Source organism: Sorex araneus, chromosome 2, assembly GCF_027595985.1.
Source record: "Sorex araneus isolate mSorAra2 chromosome 2, mSorAra2.pri, whole genome shotgun sequence".
NCBI lineage: Eukaryota > Metazoa > Chordata > Mammalia > Eulipotyphla > Soricidae > Sorex > Sorex araneus.
In genome coordinates, this window is record NC_073303.1 from 103981400 (window position 1) to 104002518 (window position 21119).

The 21119-nt window shown below is 44.3% G+C and overlaps 1 protein-coding gene across 1 annotated transcript in view; it reads left to right on the forward strand.

The window, feature by feature from the left end:
- Nucleotides 1-9195: 9195 nt before the first annotated feature.
- TMEM65 (transmembrane protein 65) overlaps nucleotides 9196-21119 on the forward strand; it is a 48780-nt gene continuing 36856 nt past the window's right edge. The window contains exon 1 of the mRNA XM_004607634.2: nucleotides 9196-9937. Within this exon, the coding sequence (XP_004607691.2) occupies nucleotides 9643-9937 (295 nt within the window). The 5' untranslated portion in view covers nucleotides 9196-9642. The remainder of the gene's footprint in view (nucleotides 9938-21119) is intronic.

Consider the following 21119-nt stretch of genomic DNA (forward strand, 5'->3'; position numbering starts at 1 on the left):
AATAATTTTCCCTGAGATATATTTAATTATAAAAGTCAAGTTGTTCTACAGTTTTCATTTCTCAAAGAGAAGTCAACTCTTATAAAAGTTTCTTTTGGGATTATAATAGGATTATAGCTATTGTTTATTTTCTCCTTTAAATTTGGGCTCTGTCGTTTACAATACTGTTCATGATAGGGTTTCGTGCACAAAACATACCAGCATTGCACCTTCACCAGAGTGGCTGCTTCCCTCCACGGTCTCCTAAATTTCTTACGTTTTCTTCATTTTTATTATTTCCCCTCCTGTTCTGTTTTGACAGTTTCATGCATGTGCCTTATCCTTCAGCATACTGATTTATTCTCCAGTGTCTGTCATTCTGCCACTTGGCCCATCTGTTGTGCTTTTAAAGTCACCTACTATGTTCTATAGTTCTGGATTCCTGGTTTAAGTTTTTTCTCATAGTCTTTTTCATAATTTATCTTCCCTGGTTAGAATTCTCTCCTATTGTTTTTCTCAATTCAGTGACACAACCTTACAGTTGTCACTTTGAAGTCGTCATCAAGTAAGAGAACTTTTGTGAGCATGAAACGTTGCTGGGCTCTTTGTGCATCAATGAGGGTGAATACTTTTGCTTCTTCACTGTGCCTCGTGAACTTCGAGGGGTACAGGTAGGGTCTGATTTTGTGCAATCCTGGAGGCAGGCTTTGGTTCACATTTGCCAGTTCTACCAGAGACTGACACAAGAGTTTGCGTTGAAAATTTGCAGTAGAGAGAGGACTGTCTGCTTCCCAGCATTCACAGTGACCAGTGGTTTCACCATGGCACTTATTATTTTGTCACAATCTCATCAGTTTAGGCAGCAGTGAGCAATAGAGACAGGCTTAGTCTTTGGAGAAAGTCTGTTCTGGCTGGAGATAATGCCTGCAGTGATTCAAATGCAATGAGGGAAAAAGGCTGCTTAAGTTTTGGCCTGGGGTCGGCAGCTCTCTGTCCACCACACCACACTCCGCTTCTACTTGGAGTTACTTTCCTGCCACAGAGCATAATATACACTTGTAACTGCTGACCTTGCCTGCCAAGGCCTTATCTCACAACCAACTTTTAGAAGGAGAGGATGCAGATTCTCAACACAGCACTTCATTTCGTGGGCCTAAATAGTTTCTTTGACAATTCCCTCCCTTACTTGAAAAATTGTTTTTCTACAACAGTTTTATGCTTCTTTACTTGATGCTTTAATTTTGCCATTTTTCCACCTAATATTTGCCTGTTTTACTATCTGTGGTTTTCTCTAAAGATGTTTTCTCAATGTTATCTTTCAATATTTTGCTAGACTTTTTTTTTTTTTTTTTTTTTTTTTTTTTTTTTGCTTCTTGGGTCACACCCGGCAATGCACAAGGATCACTCCTGGCTCATGCACTCAGGAATTACTCCTGGCGGTGCTCGGGGGACCATATGGGATGCTGGGATTCAAACCCAGGTTGGCCGCGTGCAAGGCAAACGCCCTACCCGCTGTGCTATCACTCCAGCCCCTATTTTACTACACTTTAAATTTAGGTGGTCCAAAGTTTTAATTTATCGAAGTGGTTTTGTTTTTGAATTTTCCTCTTTTTATGTTCTTATTTTTTTAAACCACAGATGCACCCTATCTTCTTATTTTATAAACATGTTGATATTATATGCATTTTCCGAAAGTTTTATTTTGCTTTTAAGATCATCAGAGTCTCTTTTTTTTTTTTTTTTTTTTGGTTTTTGGGTCACACCTGGCGATGCACAGGGGTTACTCCTGGCTCTGCACTCAGGAATTACTCCTGGCGGTGCTCAGGGGACCATATGGGATGCTGGGATTTGAACCCGGGTCGGCCGCATGCAAGGCAAACGCCCTACCCGCTGTGCTATCACTCCAGCCCCTCATCAGAGTCTCTTAAAGAATAAAAACAGGGCTGGAGCAGCAGGTAAGGCATTTCCCTTGCATGTGACTGACCAGGTTCAATTCTTAGTGCTCCATATGGTTCCCCTGGCCACTGGCATGAGTGATCCCTAAGCTCGGAGCCTGGAGAACCTTTGGGTATGGCCCCAAAACAAAGAAACAAAGAAACAAAAACAAAAACCCCACAATATCCAGAACCTCCTGCCCCATGCCAGGCTGTCTTTACTGGGGGCCCTCTCCCCGCCCCAAGCAGAGCCCTGGCAGCTGAAAACCTCCAGAACCCAGACACAGCCATGCTCAAGGCCACTCTCCACATGCTCAGACGAGCCTCACGCATGAAGGAACCGACAGAGGAACCTGGGTATGCGGGACCCATGACTGAGATCTCCAAGCCTGCTCGGATTGAGACTGGGCCTCCTCCACCCAGGTCCCCTGTTTTCCAGTAGCTTGGCAGCCACACCCACAAACAGCCCCCTGGTGCCATGTAATCTCATCAATGGCCAAGATGCTGAGACTAAAACAAAGCTCCAGGAAGAGAATGATGCAGAATCTCGCTCGGCAGAGCCTGGCAAGCTCCCCATGGTACATTCGATATGCCAAAAATAATAACAATAATGGGCCTTATTCCTCTGACCCTGAATGCGACAGGGATGAGCATGACGTTACTGGCGCCTGCTTGAGCAAATCGATGAGCAATGGGATGACAGTGATCCAGTGATCCAGAGAGATAGTAGAGTGGATATGACACTTGCCTTGTACATAGTTAAACTGAGTTAAATCCCCAGCATCACAAATGATTCCCCAAACACCACCAGAAGTGATCCCTGAGCATGGCCAGCATAACCAGATGTGACCCCAAAACTAAGAAAACCAAAACAAAGCAAAATAAAAAATAAAACAAAATGTCAACAATTATCTGGCTCTTGAAGGCTTTTTTTCAGCAGACTAGGTTCTTGGCTCATATTTCAAATTTAAGAGTGAGATGATAAAGAGCTATTTGGAAACTCCTTGCATGGTGGTGTTGCTTAATTGGTAGTTTCATTGTACTGGGGCCAGCTGAGCTTTTTATTGGGTGCTCCAAGGGGGTGTCCTCCAATAATGTGGCTGCTGGCACGTTTGAAGCTGGGAAGAATGAATCATGAATCAGCCTGTGGCTTTCACTTAATCCCTTTCTTTCTGGAGCCACCCTTTGCCCTCAGGTGTTCATGTGGGTGCTAACCTAGCATTTCTCGTCTAGTAAATATCTTGATTTCTGCTGGGGTGAGGGAAAGTGGCAACAAGCCAAGTGCATGAGATGAAGGTGAGGCTATGACTTCATAATTCCTCCACTAAGAATTTACTAGATTTTCTGTTTTAAGATAAATTATGTCTCTACTTTCAGAGGTACCTGGGACCTCCAATTATTGTACTTTCGGGGCACTTTTTCCTTAACTGAACCATTTCTTCTTTGATTCCAGCTGCGTTTTTGCCTTTCTCAGTGCTGCCAGGTCAGTTAGTATCACTCGATCTGCTTTCCTTCTTTTATTATCATCTCTTCTGTTCTCCCCTTGACTCTCTTTTGAAATTCATTTGCATTCCCTTGGGTGTGTCTTTATTGCAAAGTGGTCATAATTTAGGTGTCCAAATCATCATTTCCAATCAGTACTTTCTTGTCCTTAATCTGCTTGATTTTGTGGCTGCATTTGAAACTCTAAATCACACATTCTAGACTCATTATCATCCTTTGGCTTCTGTGGTCACAAGTCTTTTTTTTTCTTCCCATGTTTGCTTCCTTTCATTTTTTTGTTTGTTTGGGGGCCACATCTGATAGTGCTCAGGACTTGTTCCTGGCTCAGAGTTATGGAATCACTGCCGGTGGACTCAATGGACTATATGCAATGACGGATCCAACTGGAGTAGGAGCCAGGCAAGGCAGATGCCCTTCCTACCCTCTACTATCACTCAGGCCCATCTTAACTTCTTTTCTTGGTTCTTTTTAACTTATTGCTTAGCCCTGAAGTGCTGTATCCAAAGTGTTAGACTAATTTTCTTTTCATTAACATATTTTCTACAGACAGTCTTTCACTTGCATGAATTTAGCCATCTCCTTAGTATTATTAACTCTTTTTTTTTCTTTTTGGGTCACATCTGCCGATGCTCAGGGTTACTCCTGGCTCTGCACTCAGGAATCACTCCTGACAGTGCTCAGGAGACCATATGGGATGCTGAGAATTGAACCCAGGTTGGCCGCGTGCAAGGCAAATGCCTTACCCGCTGTGCTATCGCTCCAGTCCCATATTGTTAACTCTTAAGTGTTTGTGGTTCGGACTCTCATAAAACTGAGTAACCAGATGAAAGAAAGCCCAAACAAATCCTTCCTTCTGATAAAGAAAATGACAGGCATGAAGAAAGCATTTAATTTCATAAAATAAAACAGAGGCAAGGGGCCAGACAGATAGCTCAAAGATCTGGAGGGAATGTTTGCACACAAGAAGACCCAGATTTGATCCATAGCACTGCATGCCTCTACTTACCTACCCCACTGGGTTAGCCCTGGTGGTCTAACCAGGTAAGCACCACTGGGCCTGAATATCACTGCCTGGTTGACACTCACACCCACACTGAGTATTCTTAGGAGTGGCCCCTGGGCCTTCTGAGCACTGTTTGGAAGGTCCCTCCTCTAAAGAAAACCCCCCAAATAAAGAGAATCAAGTAGGAGCTAGTGATGATATGCGTTTTTTGCTCTATAACAAGAAATTCTCAAATCACTTAACACAAAAGAATGTATTACTAGTTGTGCAAAATTAGCTATGGGTTGTCATAACTCTCCAGAGCAACTTTCCTCGATTGACTCACTATTCCTGACCTCTTCAATTTCATGAAACTTTCATCTTGTTACATGTTGTGGACCTCCCCATGCTGGAAGTGGGGAGAGCTATGTAGTTGAATACAGGCAGCGAAGTGTCTCCATCTGGAAGTGAAGCAGGCCCAATTTTCACTAGTCAGCCAAAGCAAATCACACGGTCACTCCTGAATTCAAGAGCATAGGAGAATGTAATCTTCTCTGGTGCTGTGAATAGAAAAGTGTTGAATAGGAGTAATTTATAAAATAGAAACTCAGGTCTTAAACAGGAAATCTGGTCATAAGCAAAAATATCTTTTTATTGTTATGCATCCAGTATATATCTTGGCACCGACAGAGAGAGTGTTAATATAACATGAATATATAGGGCTGGAGCGGTAGCACAGCGGTAGGGTGTTTGCCTTTCACGAGGACAACCCATGTTCGATTCCTCCGCCCCTCTCGGAGAGCCCGGCAAGCCACTGAGAGTATCGAGCCCGCACGGCAGAGCCTGGCAAGCTACCCATGGTGTACTAGATGTGCCAAAAACAGTAACAGATAAGTCTCACAATTGAGAGACGTTACTAGTGCCCACTCAAACAAACAGATGGGCAACGGGATGACAGTGATACAGTGACAGTGATATGTTAATATATATTACCGTGTGTTGGGAGTTAAGGTTCTGAGAAGGGTGTTCAGCAAGGACTGAGTTGATGCCGATGTCAGAGTGTGGGTGTAGGTGGAGTTCAAGTTTCACCCAGGATATGGGCAGACACAGTCTTGCTGCGTGGTGGGGTATTGACAGACATAAATATGAGTCTCCTGGAGTATGAAGCTGAGCACACCAATTTTGAGCTATATTTGATGGCTCGTTTTTATATTTTTTCCATACTACCTCCACGAGATACTATTATTTTCCACATGAGGGACTTTCCAACACGGATAATGATGAGAGGAAGTATTACATAATTGATGTAGAGGAATGTTAAAGATGTAAAGGTTTCACAAGAGCTACTGCCTGTTCGGGATTTACTTAGGACATGAGGTATATTTTTTCATACCAAAATTTTTCTGTAGTTTCTCTCTTTAGAGTAAATCTTTGTTTTTGTTTCAATTATATATTCTTCTCATAAGCAAGCAACACTGGGGCTAAGTTTTAAAGAATTCGAGGTGTTGAGCAGCGTATAAAAGCTTTGCCGAATTCTTCCTGTAAGGTTTCTATGTCTCTCAGTGTGTTTGAAATGATCACACTTGCTAAAATTTGAGTGGGATTTTTCTCTGTTTATTTAAGTCATTTAAAACTTTTTAGTAAGATTTAGTGCTTCTCAGTGTAAGGCAGAAACTAATTTACTGTAGCCCTGACAGGGTTGGGGATTTCCAAGGGCCAGGAACTATATGAATGAGAAGTATAAAGAAGGAACTTGAAACACGTGAGTTAGGAAAAAATGAGGCTCCCAATAAGTCACTGTCACTGTCATCCCATTGTTCATCGATTTGCTCGAGTGGGCACCAGTGACGCCTCCATTGTGAGACTTGTTGTTACTGTTTTTGGCATATCGAAAAGCAACGATTTCAAGAACGTTGAGGTGGAAGATAGTTGCTGGGTGGATAATGTCTGTCGAGTGTAGCCAGTCTTGTCTTTTGCCAGTGACAGAGATGCTAAGGTCTCTGGGGAGTATTTGCATAATATTATTGACTATAGCTTATTGATTAGGAAGAGAATGTGATTATTAACTGCGAGATGATGGTTGAACCCAGGCCAAACTTGCCTTCTAGACCCTCTTCCATTTCCTCTTTGTTTCTCTAACCATTTCAGCTTGTTGGCATTGCCTTTTCCACAGTCTCCCTTTCTCAGAACCTTCCTCTTGCCTCCTACATTTGGACCTGTCTTATCTCAGACTTGTCTATAGTCCCACACTGTCCCTACTTCTCTTCTCTGCCACTTATCCATATCTATGCTATTCAAATATTCAAGAAAGAGAATAGGTCAGGGAATCAGTTAATACATATCAAATGTATATTACATTACAAAATGGTAGGTAGGTATTTATCAAAGGCCAAAAATATAATCCTAAAGGTTTCAGAAGCCCAGGAAATTTGGGGTTCTAATAACTAGTATTTATTAAGCACTTATCACATTCCAGGGTTACTCATACTGTTTTACACGTATGCACTTATTTAGTTTTATTTTAACCCTTTAAAGCAGATACCCTTACTAAAGCTAATAGGTTAACAGACTTTGCTAGATGCCCCAATTCCCATTAAGTGAGCAACTATGGAACTATTTCATGTGGTCTCTTTCAACTTAAAGTAATGCTTTAGAAAGAGGGGATGTAGGTCACTGGTTTGCCTGGCATGTACAAGGCCCAGAGTTAGCACACACACACACACACACACACACACACACACACACACACACACACGCAAGACAAATGAAATAAAGTTTATTGTCTTCATTAAGAACAGAGCAGCACTTTCATTTGTTCCAGTTTTATCGAGGATCAGCACATACCCTAAATGCAACATGTCCCAAGTGACCAGAATCTTCATTTTAGTTGCTTTTACTTTCTACAGCAGAATTAAATATGAATAAATCACACAACAAGCCTAAACTAGCTAGCACCTCTTTGATAATTAGATTTGTGACATTTTACCATTGGCTAATTTAAGTCACGTGGTCAAGTCTCTGGTCAAAATGGGACCCGCCTAGAGAAGGGAATGGATAATAGAGGCATTCCTCTAGACCATTACTGTGACAAACAACAGATGCCCGGCTAGCAAATGGCTGATCCAGTTATCCAACTTTCGTCAGTCTGTTTCTGGAGCCTGCTAACTGTTGAGAAAGGGTTCTTATTGAGGAGCTTTTTCAAACCTCGCTTCCCAGGCCCAGCCCCAAGTCCAGTGAGTCATAGTATCTTGGGGGTAAGGCATCTGGGGAGGAGAGCCATGGTAATAAAGCCAAGAACTTGAGTCAGAAATAACTCTGCAGAGAATTCCAACACATAGGGAGGGGAAAGTGAGTTTCAAAGACAAGATACAGCCTCCATACTTGATGCACTTGTGTTTTTCACAGAGCATTGCTGTTATCATTACGTTATTAATTTATCTGAAATAAAAAAAATACAATTTGCATTTTTCTTTGTTTTTGGGCCACCCCCAGAGGCACTCAGGGATTACTCTGTGCTCGGTGGGGCTGGGGGACCATAATGTGGTACTGGGGATTAAACCCGCTTGCAAGGCAAGCACCTTACCCGCTGTACTATGGCTCCAGCTGCACGTTTTGCACTGTTTTAGGTTAGAGCTGTCCATCTCCCAACATTTTTGTGCATCATTATTAACACAGATGACTATGTTTGATTTCTGATTCAGGAGGTCTCAGGTAGGACACACAACCATGCACATCTGAAAAAAGCTCACTGATCTGTGCACTATACTTTGAGAACCACCGAGTTAAGAGCAGTGGAAGGATTTAACTGCGAGATGATGGTTGAACCTAGGCCAAACTTGCCTTCTAGACCCTCTTCCATTTCCTCTTTGTTTCTCTAACCATTTCAGCTTGTTGGCATTGCCTTTTCCACCGTCTCCCTCGGTTCACATTATCGTCTTACTAAATTACAGCACATCTTACAGTCTGGCGGGATGAGGCGGATATGAAGATAGGATTTAGAGCTTGATTACACTTGAGCAGGTTTATTCTTTAAGTGGATCTGCTCTCCAAGACAGGAAGCCTAAGCGTCATTAGGTTCAGATAAAGCAGAGATCCAGCATGGGCCTTGAACGACGCCTGGGCATGCATAACGTGCCGGCTGCTGCAAAGGGTGTTCTCAGTTTCAGGATGTGCCTCGGGAAATGGTACATTCTGCCCTGCCAGAACTTTGGAAACCCCAGGGTGGGCGCCTGAGGCCCAGGTCTAGGACCTGGTGAGGTCTGACTAGGCGAAAGGCGCGCTTCCCATCTCCAAGCGCCAGGTCTGAGCGCTGTGCCCCCGGGAGCCCACCGGCCGCAGCGCTGCGGTCCCAGGAGGCCTGGAGGGTCTCTGCGGCCCAGGATGCCAGGCAAGGGGGAGGGAGGCGCGCGTAAGGGGCGCCGTGCAGATTGGGGCATAAAAAGCTGGGGTGGGCCAGACGGCGCGCTGCATTCTGCAGTCAGCGTGAGAACTGAAGACTCCCCTTCCTTACTTCACATCTCCCCGGCGCCCGTAGTTTTGAAAATGTGGCGGAGTGGCAGGTGGAGCACGCCCGGCTTGGCATCTGCTCCTCGGCCGCGGAGAGCGGGTGGGAGGCGCGACTACCGCTCTCTAAACCCGCGCAGCGGCGATGCGAAGGCCCGGCCCGGCGTCTGCGCCTGCGCCTGCGCCGCCGTCCCGGCCCCGCCTCCGGCCCCGCCCCTCTCCCGCTAGGCCCCGCCCCGTCACCCCTGAGACCGCCGCTAGGGGTAGCGGCCGCTGCGGGGGCCCGGGGCGCGGTACCGAGCGTCGGCGAGGGGGGAAGCGCGAGGGTGGGAAAGGCGGCGGGCGAGGAGGCGGCGCCCGGGGAGGAGGGCGGCGCGCGGCTGACTCATCCCGCTGGAAGCGCAGACTGACAGACACGCAGCCTCGCCGGAGCCGCCCGCCCCGCCGCCCGGGAGGCGGCCGCCCGCACCCCGCAGCCTCCTCCCCGCCCGCTCTGCCCCGGGAGCTCTCCCGGCCCCGCCGCCTCCGAGAAAAGTTTTCCCCGGGTCCGAGGGGCCGGAGCGGCCGCGGGCGCGTGGGCGAGGGCCGGCCGGGGCTGGGGGCGCGCGGGCCCGGCCAGTGCATGGTGCCCGGCGCCGCGGCTGCCAGCCGGGAGGACCTCGGGGCGCGGTCGGGCTGAGCGCCGGCGCCGTCTCGCTCCGCTCCGCTCCGCCGTCCCGGCCCGCCGCGGCGCCCCCCGTCATGTCCCGGCTGCTGCCGCTGCTCCGGAGCCGGAGCGCGCGCAGCCTGAGGCCCGGCCCGGCCGCCGCGCCCCGGCCGGCGCCGGCGCCCTGGGGCTGCTGCGGGCGGGGGCTGCTGGCGCCGCTGGCGGCCCCGGGCGGGCCCCGGGGGCTGGGCACGCACCCCAAGAAGGAGCCCATGGAGGCGCTGAACACGGCGCAGGGCGCGCGCGACTTCATCTACAGCCTGCACTCCACCGAGAGGAGCTGCCTGCTCAAGGAGCTGCACCGCTTCGAGTCCATTGCCATCGCGCAAGGTGAGGAGGGCGCGCGGCCCCGCCCCGGGACCCCCGCCCCACCCTCCGCCCTCCGCCCTCCGCGGGCCCGTCCCGCCCGGGACGTCCGAGGGGAGGAAACTTTCCGCCGCCGCCGAGTGTCCCCGGGGCGGGTTAGGACGGGGCGGGGAGGGTGCCTGGCTTGCTCGCTCGCTGCCGCCCCAGCCAGAGCTGCAGCCTCGACGGGTCAAGGCGCTCTCGTGTTTTTTTTTTTTTCTTCTTTTCGGTTGTTGTTGTTCTTCGCCTCGATTTGCATTTGCTGCGTGCACACCCCCCTTTGCAGCGCCCGGCGCCCCGGAATCCTGCTGGCCGCTTCGCGGGTGCGCGTGCAAGCCGGGCAGGTGGCGCGCCCGGGCCTCCGCCCCGCCGTGGCCCGGAGCCCGGGAGGCTGGAAGGAAACTTGGTGGGTTGGCGCGGGGGTCGCCAGGGAGGTCGGGGTGCCCGGAGGAAAGGCCGTGGCTGTGCCCCAGCCCCAGATGCTGTCGGCGGCTGCTCCGCACGCGCTTCGGCTGGGATTCGTGCTTTCTTTTCCCCTGCCAGGGCGGGCCGCCGGCAGCCACCACACCTACCCGTTGGAGAGCCCAAGGGGGCTCAGCGGGGCCCAAGCCCCACGCCCTCTCTTGGCCCCCAGCCGCAGAGGCGGAAAGGTCGCAGTCAGGGAGAGGGGCTTCTCCAGGGCATCTGTCTGGGCTTCCACAGCTGGCGGCAGGTTTCTGCCCGGAGTGCTCTGCAGCGGTGCAAGCCGAGCCCTTTGTTAAGCTCACATGTTAACGTGGGAGATGTTTTCAAAAGCCAGGGCTGACTGCTGGTAGGTCAGAAATTTGAGGGCAGGTGCGGGGGAGGGGAGGGGGCAGGGACGGGGAGTAGGGGGAGTGGGGGGAGTGGGGAAGCGCCGAGTTCAGAAATTCAGAGGAGGAGATTCCGAAATCAGCCAGGGTGGAAAATATTCTACACGGAGACGGACGCGAGTGGCATTGGATGCTGTGCATTTCTTTGTTTCTGTTTGTTTTTGAGCTGAGTGTCACACCCGGTGATGCTCAGGGCTTACTCCTGGCTCTGCACTCAGGAATGACTCCTGGCGGTGCTCCGGGGACCGTATGGGATGCTGTGGATCGAATCCGGGTTGGCCGCGTGCAAGCCAAGTGCCCTCCCCGCTGTACCTCTCCAGCCTCAATGTGTTTATTTCTGATGTGGGTTTGAGGCGTGGTGTTTGCTTGCACGTTCCCCATCCTAAAGTTGGTGACTGGGAAGCATCCCATGGATTCCAGAGTTGAGCGCACTTTGATTTGAAACAGACTGGACGTGCTAGAGGCACTTACAGTGTTTATTTGGTCTATATATAGGAATTGGGAAAAGAAATATCTGCTTTATATAAACATGGATTATCTGTATTACTTGAGCAACTTTGATGTGCCCTTTAACACCTTTTTTTTTTCTCAGTTCAGGAAGTAGTGGACCAGTTAAGTTTTGTATCATTCCAGATATTGTCAACCCTCCATAACGTGCTTTTATAGGAAGACTAGCATTCATTCAGTTACTAAATTTATGTTATATGAAGTCATAATCAATTATGACTAGCATCTTGGTAAGCTATATACATTAAGTGTGTGGTTTAAAAATACTCAATTCTCAGAATGTTCTCAGGATATAGATAGTCATTAATTTCCAACACCTTTCTATACGGAGAAAGGTATTCTCTGTGAACATGTATTCGGCCTTTTTAAAATAACTTCTTGGAAATTCTGCATTAACAGTACAGGATCAGAGAACTGTAGATGCATGGTAGTTCTTGAAAAGCATTTCCTGCCATGCAGCTGACTAAATTTTACTTTTTACCTAATTTTGGCATTTGTCAGCAGTATTGCAGTAGGAATGGTAGATACATTTCTAATGAAGGCATTTTTATAGTTTAATACGATTTTTAACTATTCTGGAAAGAATTTGTAAGTCCTACAAAAGGATCTATAAATCAATGGTGATCAGTGGGCTTGAAGTAAAATGAGTAATTATGTAAGTTACATGAGGAAATAGTTCATTTAAATTGTTTTTGTTCAAGAGAAACAGACAAGGTTATTAAAAACAATGGTAGTCAGATGTTTATGTCCTATTTACAAGCTGAAGAATTTCAGAGTTATGGGTGTTATTTTTGCCCGTGTTGATGACTAAATTATTGCCCTCTGACTCAATGACTCTTAACGGAGGCTGCTGCGTTAGTTTCTCAGTCCAGGCATCATATTCCCAGCTGTTGTCAATAGCAGTATATAGAGTTACTCTGGAGATAACTAGAATTATTGCTACGACATTTTACTCATTCACCACTTAAGATAAAGAAGATTTTACCATATTGAGACTGTTTACAGCTCATTTCATGATTGAAATCAACATTTTTATCTCAATTAGGCATACAGTCCATGTTTTCCTTTTTTGTTGCTTTTTGAACAAAATACTTGAGTGCTAGGTGTGTATATACACTAAGTGCACTTTCTAATTATTAAATTCCTTTTAAGAGAACTGTTTCTTATTATAAGAAATGCTATGTTTTCTTGATAGGGTGCTTGTATGATCGACAAGTATTTGGGATATGTAGTGGAAACATTTCAGAAAAAAAAAAGGCTCCTGCTGTGATAAGGTAGTGAGATGTATTAATACTTGGTACATGTGCCCCTTTCTCTGTTTATCAGTAGGCATGTGGTATAGCAATATAGTCTTATGATATAGTCTATGATGAGATAAAGCTTTAGAAGCCATTTGTAACAGATAAGGCAGGATTTGTGGGTTGTCTTATCATGGTTAAATGAGATATTGGGATTTTTAAAAAAGTTACAAACTGATTTTCTCTCCAATTCCTTTCTCAAATTATGCACTCAACTTCATCTCTTCTTAATTGGTGTTTCATTGGTGTTTATAAGTAAGACGGGCAAGCTGACTTATGTACAGTTGCTTTTCACTTTTTTTTTTTTTTCCTTTTTGGGTCACTCCGGGCGATGCACAGGGGTTACTCCTGGCTCTGCACTCAGGAATTACCCCTGGCAGTGCTCAGGGGACTGTATGGGATGCTGGGAATCGAACCCAGGTCGGCTTTGTGCAAAGCAAACGCCCTACCCACTATGCTGTTACTCTAGCCCCTGCTTTTCACTTTTAACCACGATTTAAAGGAACAGAAATTTCTCCCTACTTTCGCAATTCATGTTTTAAGTTTTGACTATTTTAAAACTTTAAAAAAATAGCAGTTTGAATTTTAAAGGCAGGACAGTGCTCATTGTGTTACTTATTTGTTGCCTTATAACAAATTACCCCAAATAATAGGCACTTAAAATGAGCGTGTCTTGTCTCTTAGTTTCTGAATATTGCAACAATTAAATGGGATGGTTTGGGTGAGGGTCTTCATGAAGTGATAAGGAAGTTGGAGTTCTTTTGAAAAAAATTTTTTATTGCATTCTTGCAATAAAATTTTTTCTTATTGCATGAGTGTGAGATACACAGTTACCAAGTTGTTCATGATTGGGTTTCACTTATACCTTATACTTTCCAACACTCCCTTCAGCATTTCATTCCCTCCCCCATCAATGTCCCCAGTTTTCCTCCCATCCCCTCCCCACTCAAAATAAGAAAGTTTTAAACTGGGGTTGTGTGACATCTACAGTCTTGTCTGGGGTTGTAGGATCCACATGGCTGTCCGTGTTCTCAAGACCTGGCAGCGAGCTTCCTTGCTCAGTAATGTCGACGAAGGAGAGATAGACCAAGCCTAAACTAGAAGCCACAGTCTTTTTTTTTTTTTTCTTTTTTGGGTCACACCCGGCGTTCAGGAATTACTCCTGGCGGTGCTCAGGGGACCATATGGGATGCTGGGACTCGAACCCGGGTGGGCCACGTGCAAGGCAAACACCCTATCCGCTGTGCTATTGCTCCAGCCCCATAGAAGCCACAGTCTTTATGTAGTTGTGATTTGGTCTTGTTTTTGGTTTGGGGGCCACACCCTGGTATTCCTGACTCTGCACTCAGTAACTACTTACTCCTGGCGTTGCATGGGAGATCATATGGGATGCGGGAATTGGAACCCGGGTTGTCTGCGCGCAGAGCAAGCACCCTACCCTATGTACTATCACTCAGCCACAGTTTTTGTGTCCTAATCCTAGAAGAGATCATTTCTTTTGCCCTTTGTGCACGTTGTGGAGGAATGCAATATAGGGTGTAAATACCCGAAGATGAAAATCGTTTGTGACGTCTTGGTGACTGCCTTCCACGCTTACTTAAGGCATTGTACTTAACATCATAAAATTACACAGAGAGACAAGTATTAACTTTGGGGGAGATACAGTGATTTGAAGGAAGGAACTTCCTATAGAATAGTTTTGTTATATCTAGACTTAAGGTATTTTAAAATGATTCTTTTTTATATATATCTTGTAAGAGCTTGTATGAGTTATATCTTGAGGTAAACTGCAGTTTTTCTAGAAATGTTAGGTCTTTACGATCTTAGGTTTGCATATTTTTTCTGTTTCTTTGTGGTAATTATGTACTTAATTTTTTTAACCATTTATATTCACTCATCGATACATTGTCTAATTCTAATTTTTTAAATTTGTTTGAGGGCCACGCCTGGTGGTGCTGGGGTTTGAATCTGGGTGGACGGTGTATAAAGCAAGTGCACTACCCCTTGTGTTTTCTCTCCAGGCCTATAGTTCTAAACTTTAGTTGCTATAGTTTTCCTTCTTTTGTGATTGCTTAAGGCGGAAAGAGGAGCTCTTTGAGCACTTGCTATTTTGCATAAGTGAACTTTGGGAAATAAAATACCAGAAGATATTTTAAAAATATCTGGTGTTGGGTGATAGCGATAATACAGTGGGTAAGGCATACGACCAACCTGGATTCGATCCCTTGCATCATGTATGGTCCCCCAAGCACCACCAGAAGTAATTCCTGAGTGCAGAGTCAGAACTAATCCCTGAGTATCGCTGGGTGTGACCCCCTGCCTCCCTCAAAACAAAGCCCTCCTCCCCCCAAAAAATCTGGTGTTAATGAATATTTAAAATACTTACAAGTATAATTTTTCATAGAGTTTTGAACCACTACAGGTCTTGGACTCATCAATTTTTTTTTCCAGCATATTGTTCAGTATTATGAGAGAAAGTAGCAACCTTGAGATAAATTGGAAATAATCTTGATTTTTGCTCAAAAATGTGACAGAGGCATGGAAACCAATTTCATATTACAAAGTAAAGATATGTGAGTAAGGAACCAGGGAGATAGTTTATTGGGCTGGAGGGTATACTTTGCAAAGAAGTGTTCCGTGTTCCACAGTGGTTACTGCAAAGATTATTATAACCATCAGTGGACTAGTATGCAGATAGGTGCTGGCTCTCAAGTTGAAAAAAAAAAAGGATTTAAAACAAACACCATTCTAGGTTGGGCAATTTGAAATAGCATCTATAGTAAACATCTGCTGGTAGCTGGGCTAGTCTCACGGCTCAAGATTTACTTCACATGCATGTCTGACACTTTGGAATAGGGGTGGCGAGAAGGCTGGGCTCAGGGTATGATTTGCACAATTGGTTAGCCCCAAGTATTTATAGAGAAGGCTGATCTCAACTGGTACTGGTTTTTAAAATTGTGTTGTGGGAGGGGGCGACATTTGGCAGTGCTCAGGGATCACTCCTGGTGGTGCTCGGGAGACCTTCTAGGGTGCTGCTGATGGAACCCAGGTTAGCCGTGTGCAAGGCAAGCGCCCTTCCTGCCGTGCTGTTACTCTAGCCCTTCAACTGCAGCTGTTGACCAGAATATATGCGTGTGGGTCTGCCAGCATGACAGTCTCAGGCAGGTTGTAATGCAGAGCAGTAGATTCCCAGAGAAAGTGTTCCAAGTGGGCTTATTAAAGAACTGAAAACACTTAGTTTTCTGTGTCTGCTGTAACAAGTTTCCATCCATTTGGCAGTTTAACACAATGCAGATTCCCTCTCCCCTCCCCCCCAATAGATTTCTGAGGACTGGATTTAAGGGACTAAAGTCAAAGTTCCTTACATCTGTTTCTGGTCGTTCCAAGAGTAAATCTTTTTTTTTTTTTTTGTCTCTTTCAACTTTTAGCACCCCTGGGTTCTGGCCACATTACTATGCTCTGCTTTAGTTGTTATATAATCTCCCTCCTTGAAATCTTGCCCCTTTCTTTCACAGGCCTTCGTGATTACGCTTAGGGCCCAACTGGATAATCTAGGGTAAATAATCCTACATGCTCAGACTCTTTAATTTAACAATACCTGGGTCCCTTAAGTCCATTCCTGGAGATTCCAAGGGAAAACCTACTCCTTGTTCAGTTGCCACAGGGGACACACCTGGTAGTGCTCGAGGGCCTGTGATGGCCAGGGACCAAAAGAACTCAGAGTCTTGCGTCCTATCATTTTTTAGCTATCTCCCGAGCCCATTTTTTTGTTCTTATCGTGGCAACTAGGACTTTTAAACTTTTCCCACTTGCAACCCCTTTTTACCCCAGAAACTCAACACAGGCCAAGTGCTGCTGAAAAAAAACTTTGTATTCTTTATGCAGATGGTTTTGTCTTAAAGCAGATTGGTTTTATGAAGGGGGAGAGAGAGAGAAACAGAGAAAGCAGACATGAGGAATGAGACTGAGCTAATGTGGGCTTCTCGAGAGAGGGGGAGAAGCTGTGCCATTGATTTAAAATTATTCTTTGGTTGTTAACACCGACCTTTTAAGAAGCTAGGATCTAGGTTCAGATTGGTAACTCTATTGCTCAAAGGGCTGAGCACATACTGTGCGTCCTGGGGGCCTGGTTTTGGTCCCGGCACCACTGGGAGCACCACATCCCTGCTCCACCCCAGCACAGAGCTGGGAGTAGCCCCACGAACCACCAAGTATAGTGCAAACCTCCCTCTGCCGCCCTCCTCCCCTCCAAAGAAGCTATGATCTACGTCATTTTTGTTCTTGATTGTGCCATCTCTTCACTTACAAGTACTTGACAAGTACTTGTCAGCTAAATATTAGATACTTAAGTATATAATTTAGAAGTTGTACATTTTCTTGGTACACTTGCTCTGTTAGTCATATAAAATGTCTTTATCCCTAGTAAATTTTTTTGCCTTTAATTTGTAACTCCAGCAATCCTTTGTTAATATTTATATGACATATCTTTTTATTTTCCTACTTGACACTGTCCTATATTTAGGGCACAACTTTTTTTTTTTCTGGTTAGTTTTTATTTTGTTTTGGGGCCACACCCGGCAGTGCTCAGGGCCGACTCCAGGCTCTGAACCCAGAGGCGGGCTCGATGGGCTGCTGGGGATCAAGCCAGGTCAGCTGTGTGCAAGGCAAATGCACTACTCGCTGTACTATTGCTCCCGCTCTAGGGCACAGCTTTTAATCATACTTTTGGTGCATTTTTGTCCAATCTGATATAAAAAGTAACTATATACATATCTCCATATATACCCTATCTTATAGTCTTACAAACAAAAATAAATTCAAAATAAGACTTCTGGAGCAGTCAAACCTGTCATAGTTTAATTCACTAGTAACTAATTTGGTATTGTTCATTTTAGTAGTCACCTATTGTATATTGTTATTCACAATATGGGAAGCAAATCCTTACAAACATTTTGGATAGGAAAAATAAAACAGGTCTGCATCTGCAACTTGTAAAAAAGTCAGGTGGAACTAAAAGACTGAAAAAAAGACATAGTCTGATAATTGAATCTAATACTATTAGAGGATATTGTTTTTTTGTTTTGTTTTTCTAAAAATAGTGATGAATTTGTATCACCACACACCTGTCCTTTCTTCTTTTCTTTGGTGTGTCACACTCTAAATGAATAATAAGGATTGCATTGCTGGGTATAGATTTTATTAGCGTCTTGCTCAAGTTGGTTGAATTAATTATTGTTTAGATGTCTAGAGTTCTAGCATTGTCTTTGACTGACAGGCATATATCTGCTGTATATAAATGAAAAAAGGCGCATTAAAACAAATAGCTACAAGTTAAAATGTCATGACTTAGTTTCAGATAACTCAGACATTGGTAATGAGAGATTTTTCTAGACAGAAGACTATGGGTAATGAAACATCATTGCCCTTAACTTCTGAGACTTCTAATTTGATGACTTTAGAGAGTTAGAAATTTGAGTATATCCATTTACTATATCAGATTTTCTCTGTCTTAGTAATAGTATAATGATGACAATTTCACTACAATCAGATATCAGAGTCCTTATATTTTGTATTTTAATAGATTAAATTTTGGAATAACTGCCTTTATTTGTAGATATACTAGTCATCATTCAAAATGTCCAGAACATTGTACAATTTCAGTTGGCATACTTACTATTTTTTAATTTTTATTTATTTTTGTTTTGAGGTCACACCCGGCACTGATCAGGGGTTACTCCTGGCTCTGCACTCAGGAATCACTCCTTGCAGTGCTTGGTGGACCATGTAGGATGCCAGAAATTGAACCCAGATTGGCCACGTGCAAGCAAATGCCCTACCCGCTGTACTATGGCTCCAGCCCCAAGTTATAATACTTTATAGAATGTCAGAATGGTGCAGGACTGTATTGGACTTTTTCCTCCTTTCCCCTCCCCTCTTCCTCCACTCATTCCTTTGGGTTGTTGTAAGATCTTTTCTTCTATGCAAAGATGTTATTTTTGAGTATTTTTGTTGTTGTTTCTAATGTCTGCATTTGGTTATTCTGTCAAGTTTCCTTTCATTCTCATCTTTCTCCCTCTTTCCTATCTTCGCCACTCCTTCCCTTTCTCTTTTTAAATGCCACCCTCCTTCCTTTGCCTCACTTTTCTGGCTGTGCTGTGGGGTCTAATCTACAAACATTTCCAGGTCATAGACAACTTTACTTTCATCTTTCCAGCTGGCCATTGCGTCTATCGTGTTGTTACTGACCTTGGCTGTTGAGATCTCATTTGAAGATCTTGGTAGTCTTTTTACTACCTCAGGCTTAGGACCGTTGAAAGTATCCTTGTTTTAAATACCTGGAAATAGTCAACAGAGACTTTGCTATTAAAGTGTCAGGAAATAGGAGATAGAGTGGTTATTTGGTTTAACTTAGAAAATTTTGTTTCCTTTGAGTTTCAGGATAGGTTTTTTTACTACGCTGTTATTAAAAACATTTGTAGGGTTGGAGTGATAGAGCTGTGAGTGGGGCTCTTGTCTTGCACATGTCCGAGCTGAGTTCAATCCTGAATGGCATTCTAGATGGTTCCCTCATCCCCACCCAGAGGATTTGTGTGCTTCCCCAAAACCAACAAATGAAAGAGCCAAAAAATGTTTGCACTTATAAAAACAACCTAGCATTGTGACTTTATTGTATCATGATTTTTATTTTTCTTTTTGGGTCACACCCAGCGATGCACAGGGGTTAATCCTGGCTCTGCACTCAGGAATTACCCCTGGTGGTGCACAGGGGACCATATGGGATGCTGGGAATTGAACTTGGTTTGGCCTCGTGCAAGGCAAATGCCCTACCCGCTGTGCTATTACTCCAGCCCCCATGTATCATGATTCTTATGATACAGTTTATTGAAGAATGGTTTTCATCTGCCCATCCTTTCCTTGGATTGGTGCCGATGTGAAGAAATTTTCTGCTGGTCTGTGGAAAAGTTATTGTCACTTAATAAAGTGTATGCCTGTATAACATTTTTACTCTATATTAGACTTTAAAACTAATATATAAATTGCTGTCATAAATAATGATTTCTATTTCTGTCCCGTGGTTCTTAAAGTATCTCTCCTGGTCTCACTGGTGTGGCAGTGTTCAAAAGGTTAAAAACCGCTGTTACAGAAGACATCCCTTTGCGATCACTGTTGCTGCTAATCCCACGAGATTGCCGTTACTTGTTGATAGTCAATAATTGTTGATTGTTTGCTGTGTGACACATACACTAAACTAAGTGAGTTTTCATGTAATTAATTAACTTCGCCTGAAGAAAGAAGATGTTTATGCTATAGATTGAGAAATCAAAATAAAGCAAGTCAGTCTAAGAGTCTCTTGCCCAGAGCTTTTTAATTCTTTGTCCTTTTGGTTCTTGGGTTATACCCGCATGAACTCAGGTATCATTCCTGTGTGGGTAGTGTTGTGGGTAGTAGTGTGGGTAGTGTTGTGGGTAGGGGAAGAGGTGGAGCTGAGAGAAAAACCACGTATGATGCTGGGTGCCAAATTCCATTGCTCTGGGCAAGGCAGGCACCCTTCCCCTTGGGCACCCTTCCCCTTGGGCCCCAAGGCAGACCGTTTTAAGTAAAATTTGCTTAACTCTAAAACCTTGTTTTTATTATTGTATCTTTTGGCTTTCCATGAAAAACTCAAATATCCAGTAAAAGTTCCATGTATTAGTAACATAGTTTATTTTCTGTAAATTTGCACAACCTATAACATAGAATAAAAGTGAAAATATGGCTTCTTACTTTGAAAATAATTATTACCTTGAAAATAAAAAAAAATGAGCAAAAATGTTTACAGATTGAGTCAGGAAACTAATATTTGGGACTTCTGTTATAAATCTTTTATTTTTACTTCAGTTTTTCTTTTGGTTTTTGAATGAGTTTATACATATATATTTTTTAACCACATTAGACACTGCCAGATGTTGAGAGTATTTTAGAGAATTAATTTAATTTAGCAAATTCTTTCATGAAGCTTTTTGACAAGGAGATGAATGATAAGTAAATAAAATAATTATAGATACGGTGGTCTATTAAGAGAATAAACAAAACCCTGCATTAGATCTGAGAAGGTGATCTGAGGAGACCATTGTGTAAGTGATATTTAAATTTTAAATGAAGAATTGAGAGGAAGCCAGTCATTTAGACAGCTGGGGGGAAGTACACTCTGAGATGGGAAAGCATTCTCAGGACCCTGAGATAAGAAGGAATTTGGCATGCACTAGAATTGGCAAATATGAGTGGAATTTAGTGTTCAAAGGGGAGAGGGGAATGAAATGAATTGGGTAGGTAGGCAGAAGCCAGATTAGTTGAAGCGTTTCTAGGTAAACTATATTAAGGCCATTTGAAATATAAATAGCAGGGTGAACAAATAGTGCTACTTATTTTTGCTTTGTGGTGCTCTGAAATAATGCTCAGGAGGCTCAGGGGCCTTTCCCAGTGGTTCTCGGCCAGCCAGAGTGGTGGTTCAGTGCACGGGCTCAAAGATTT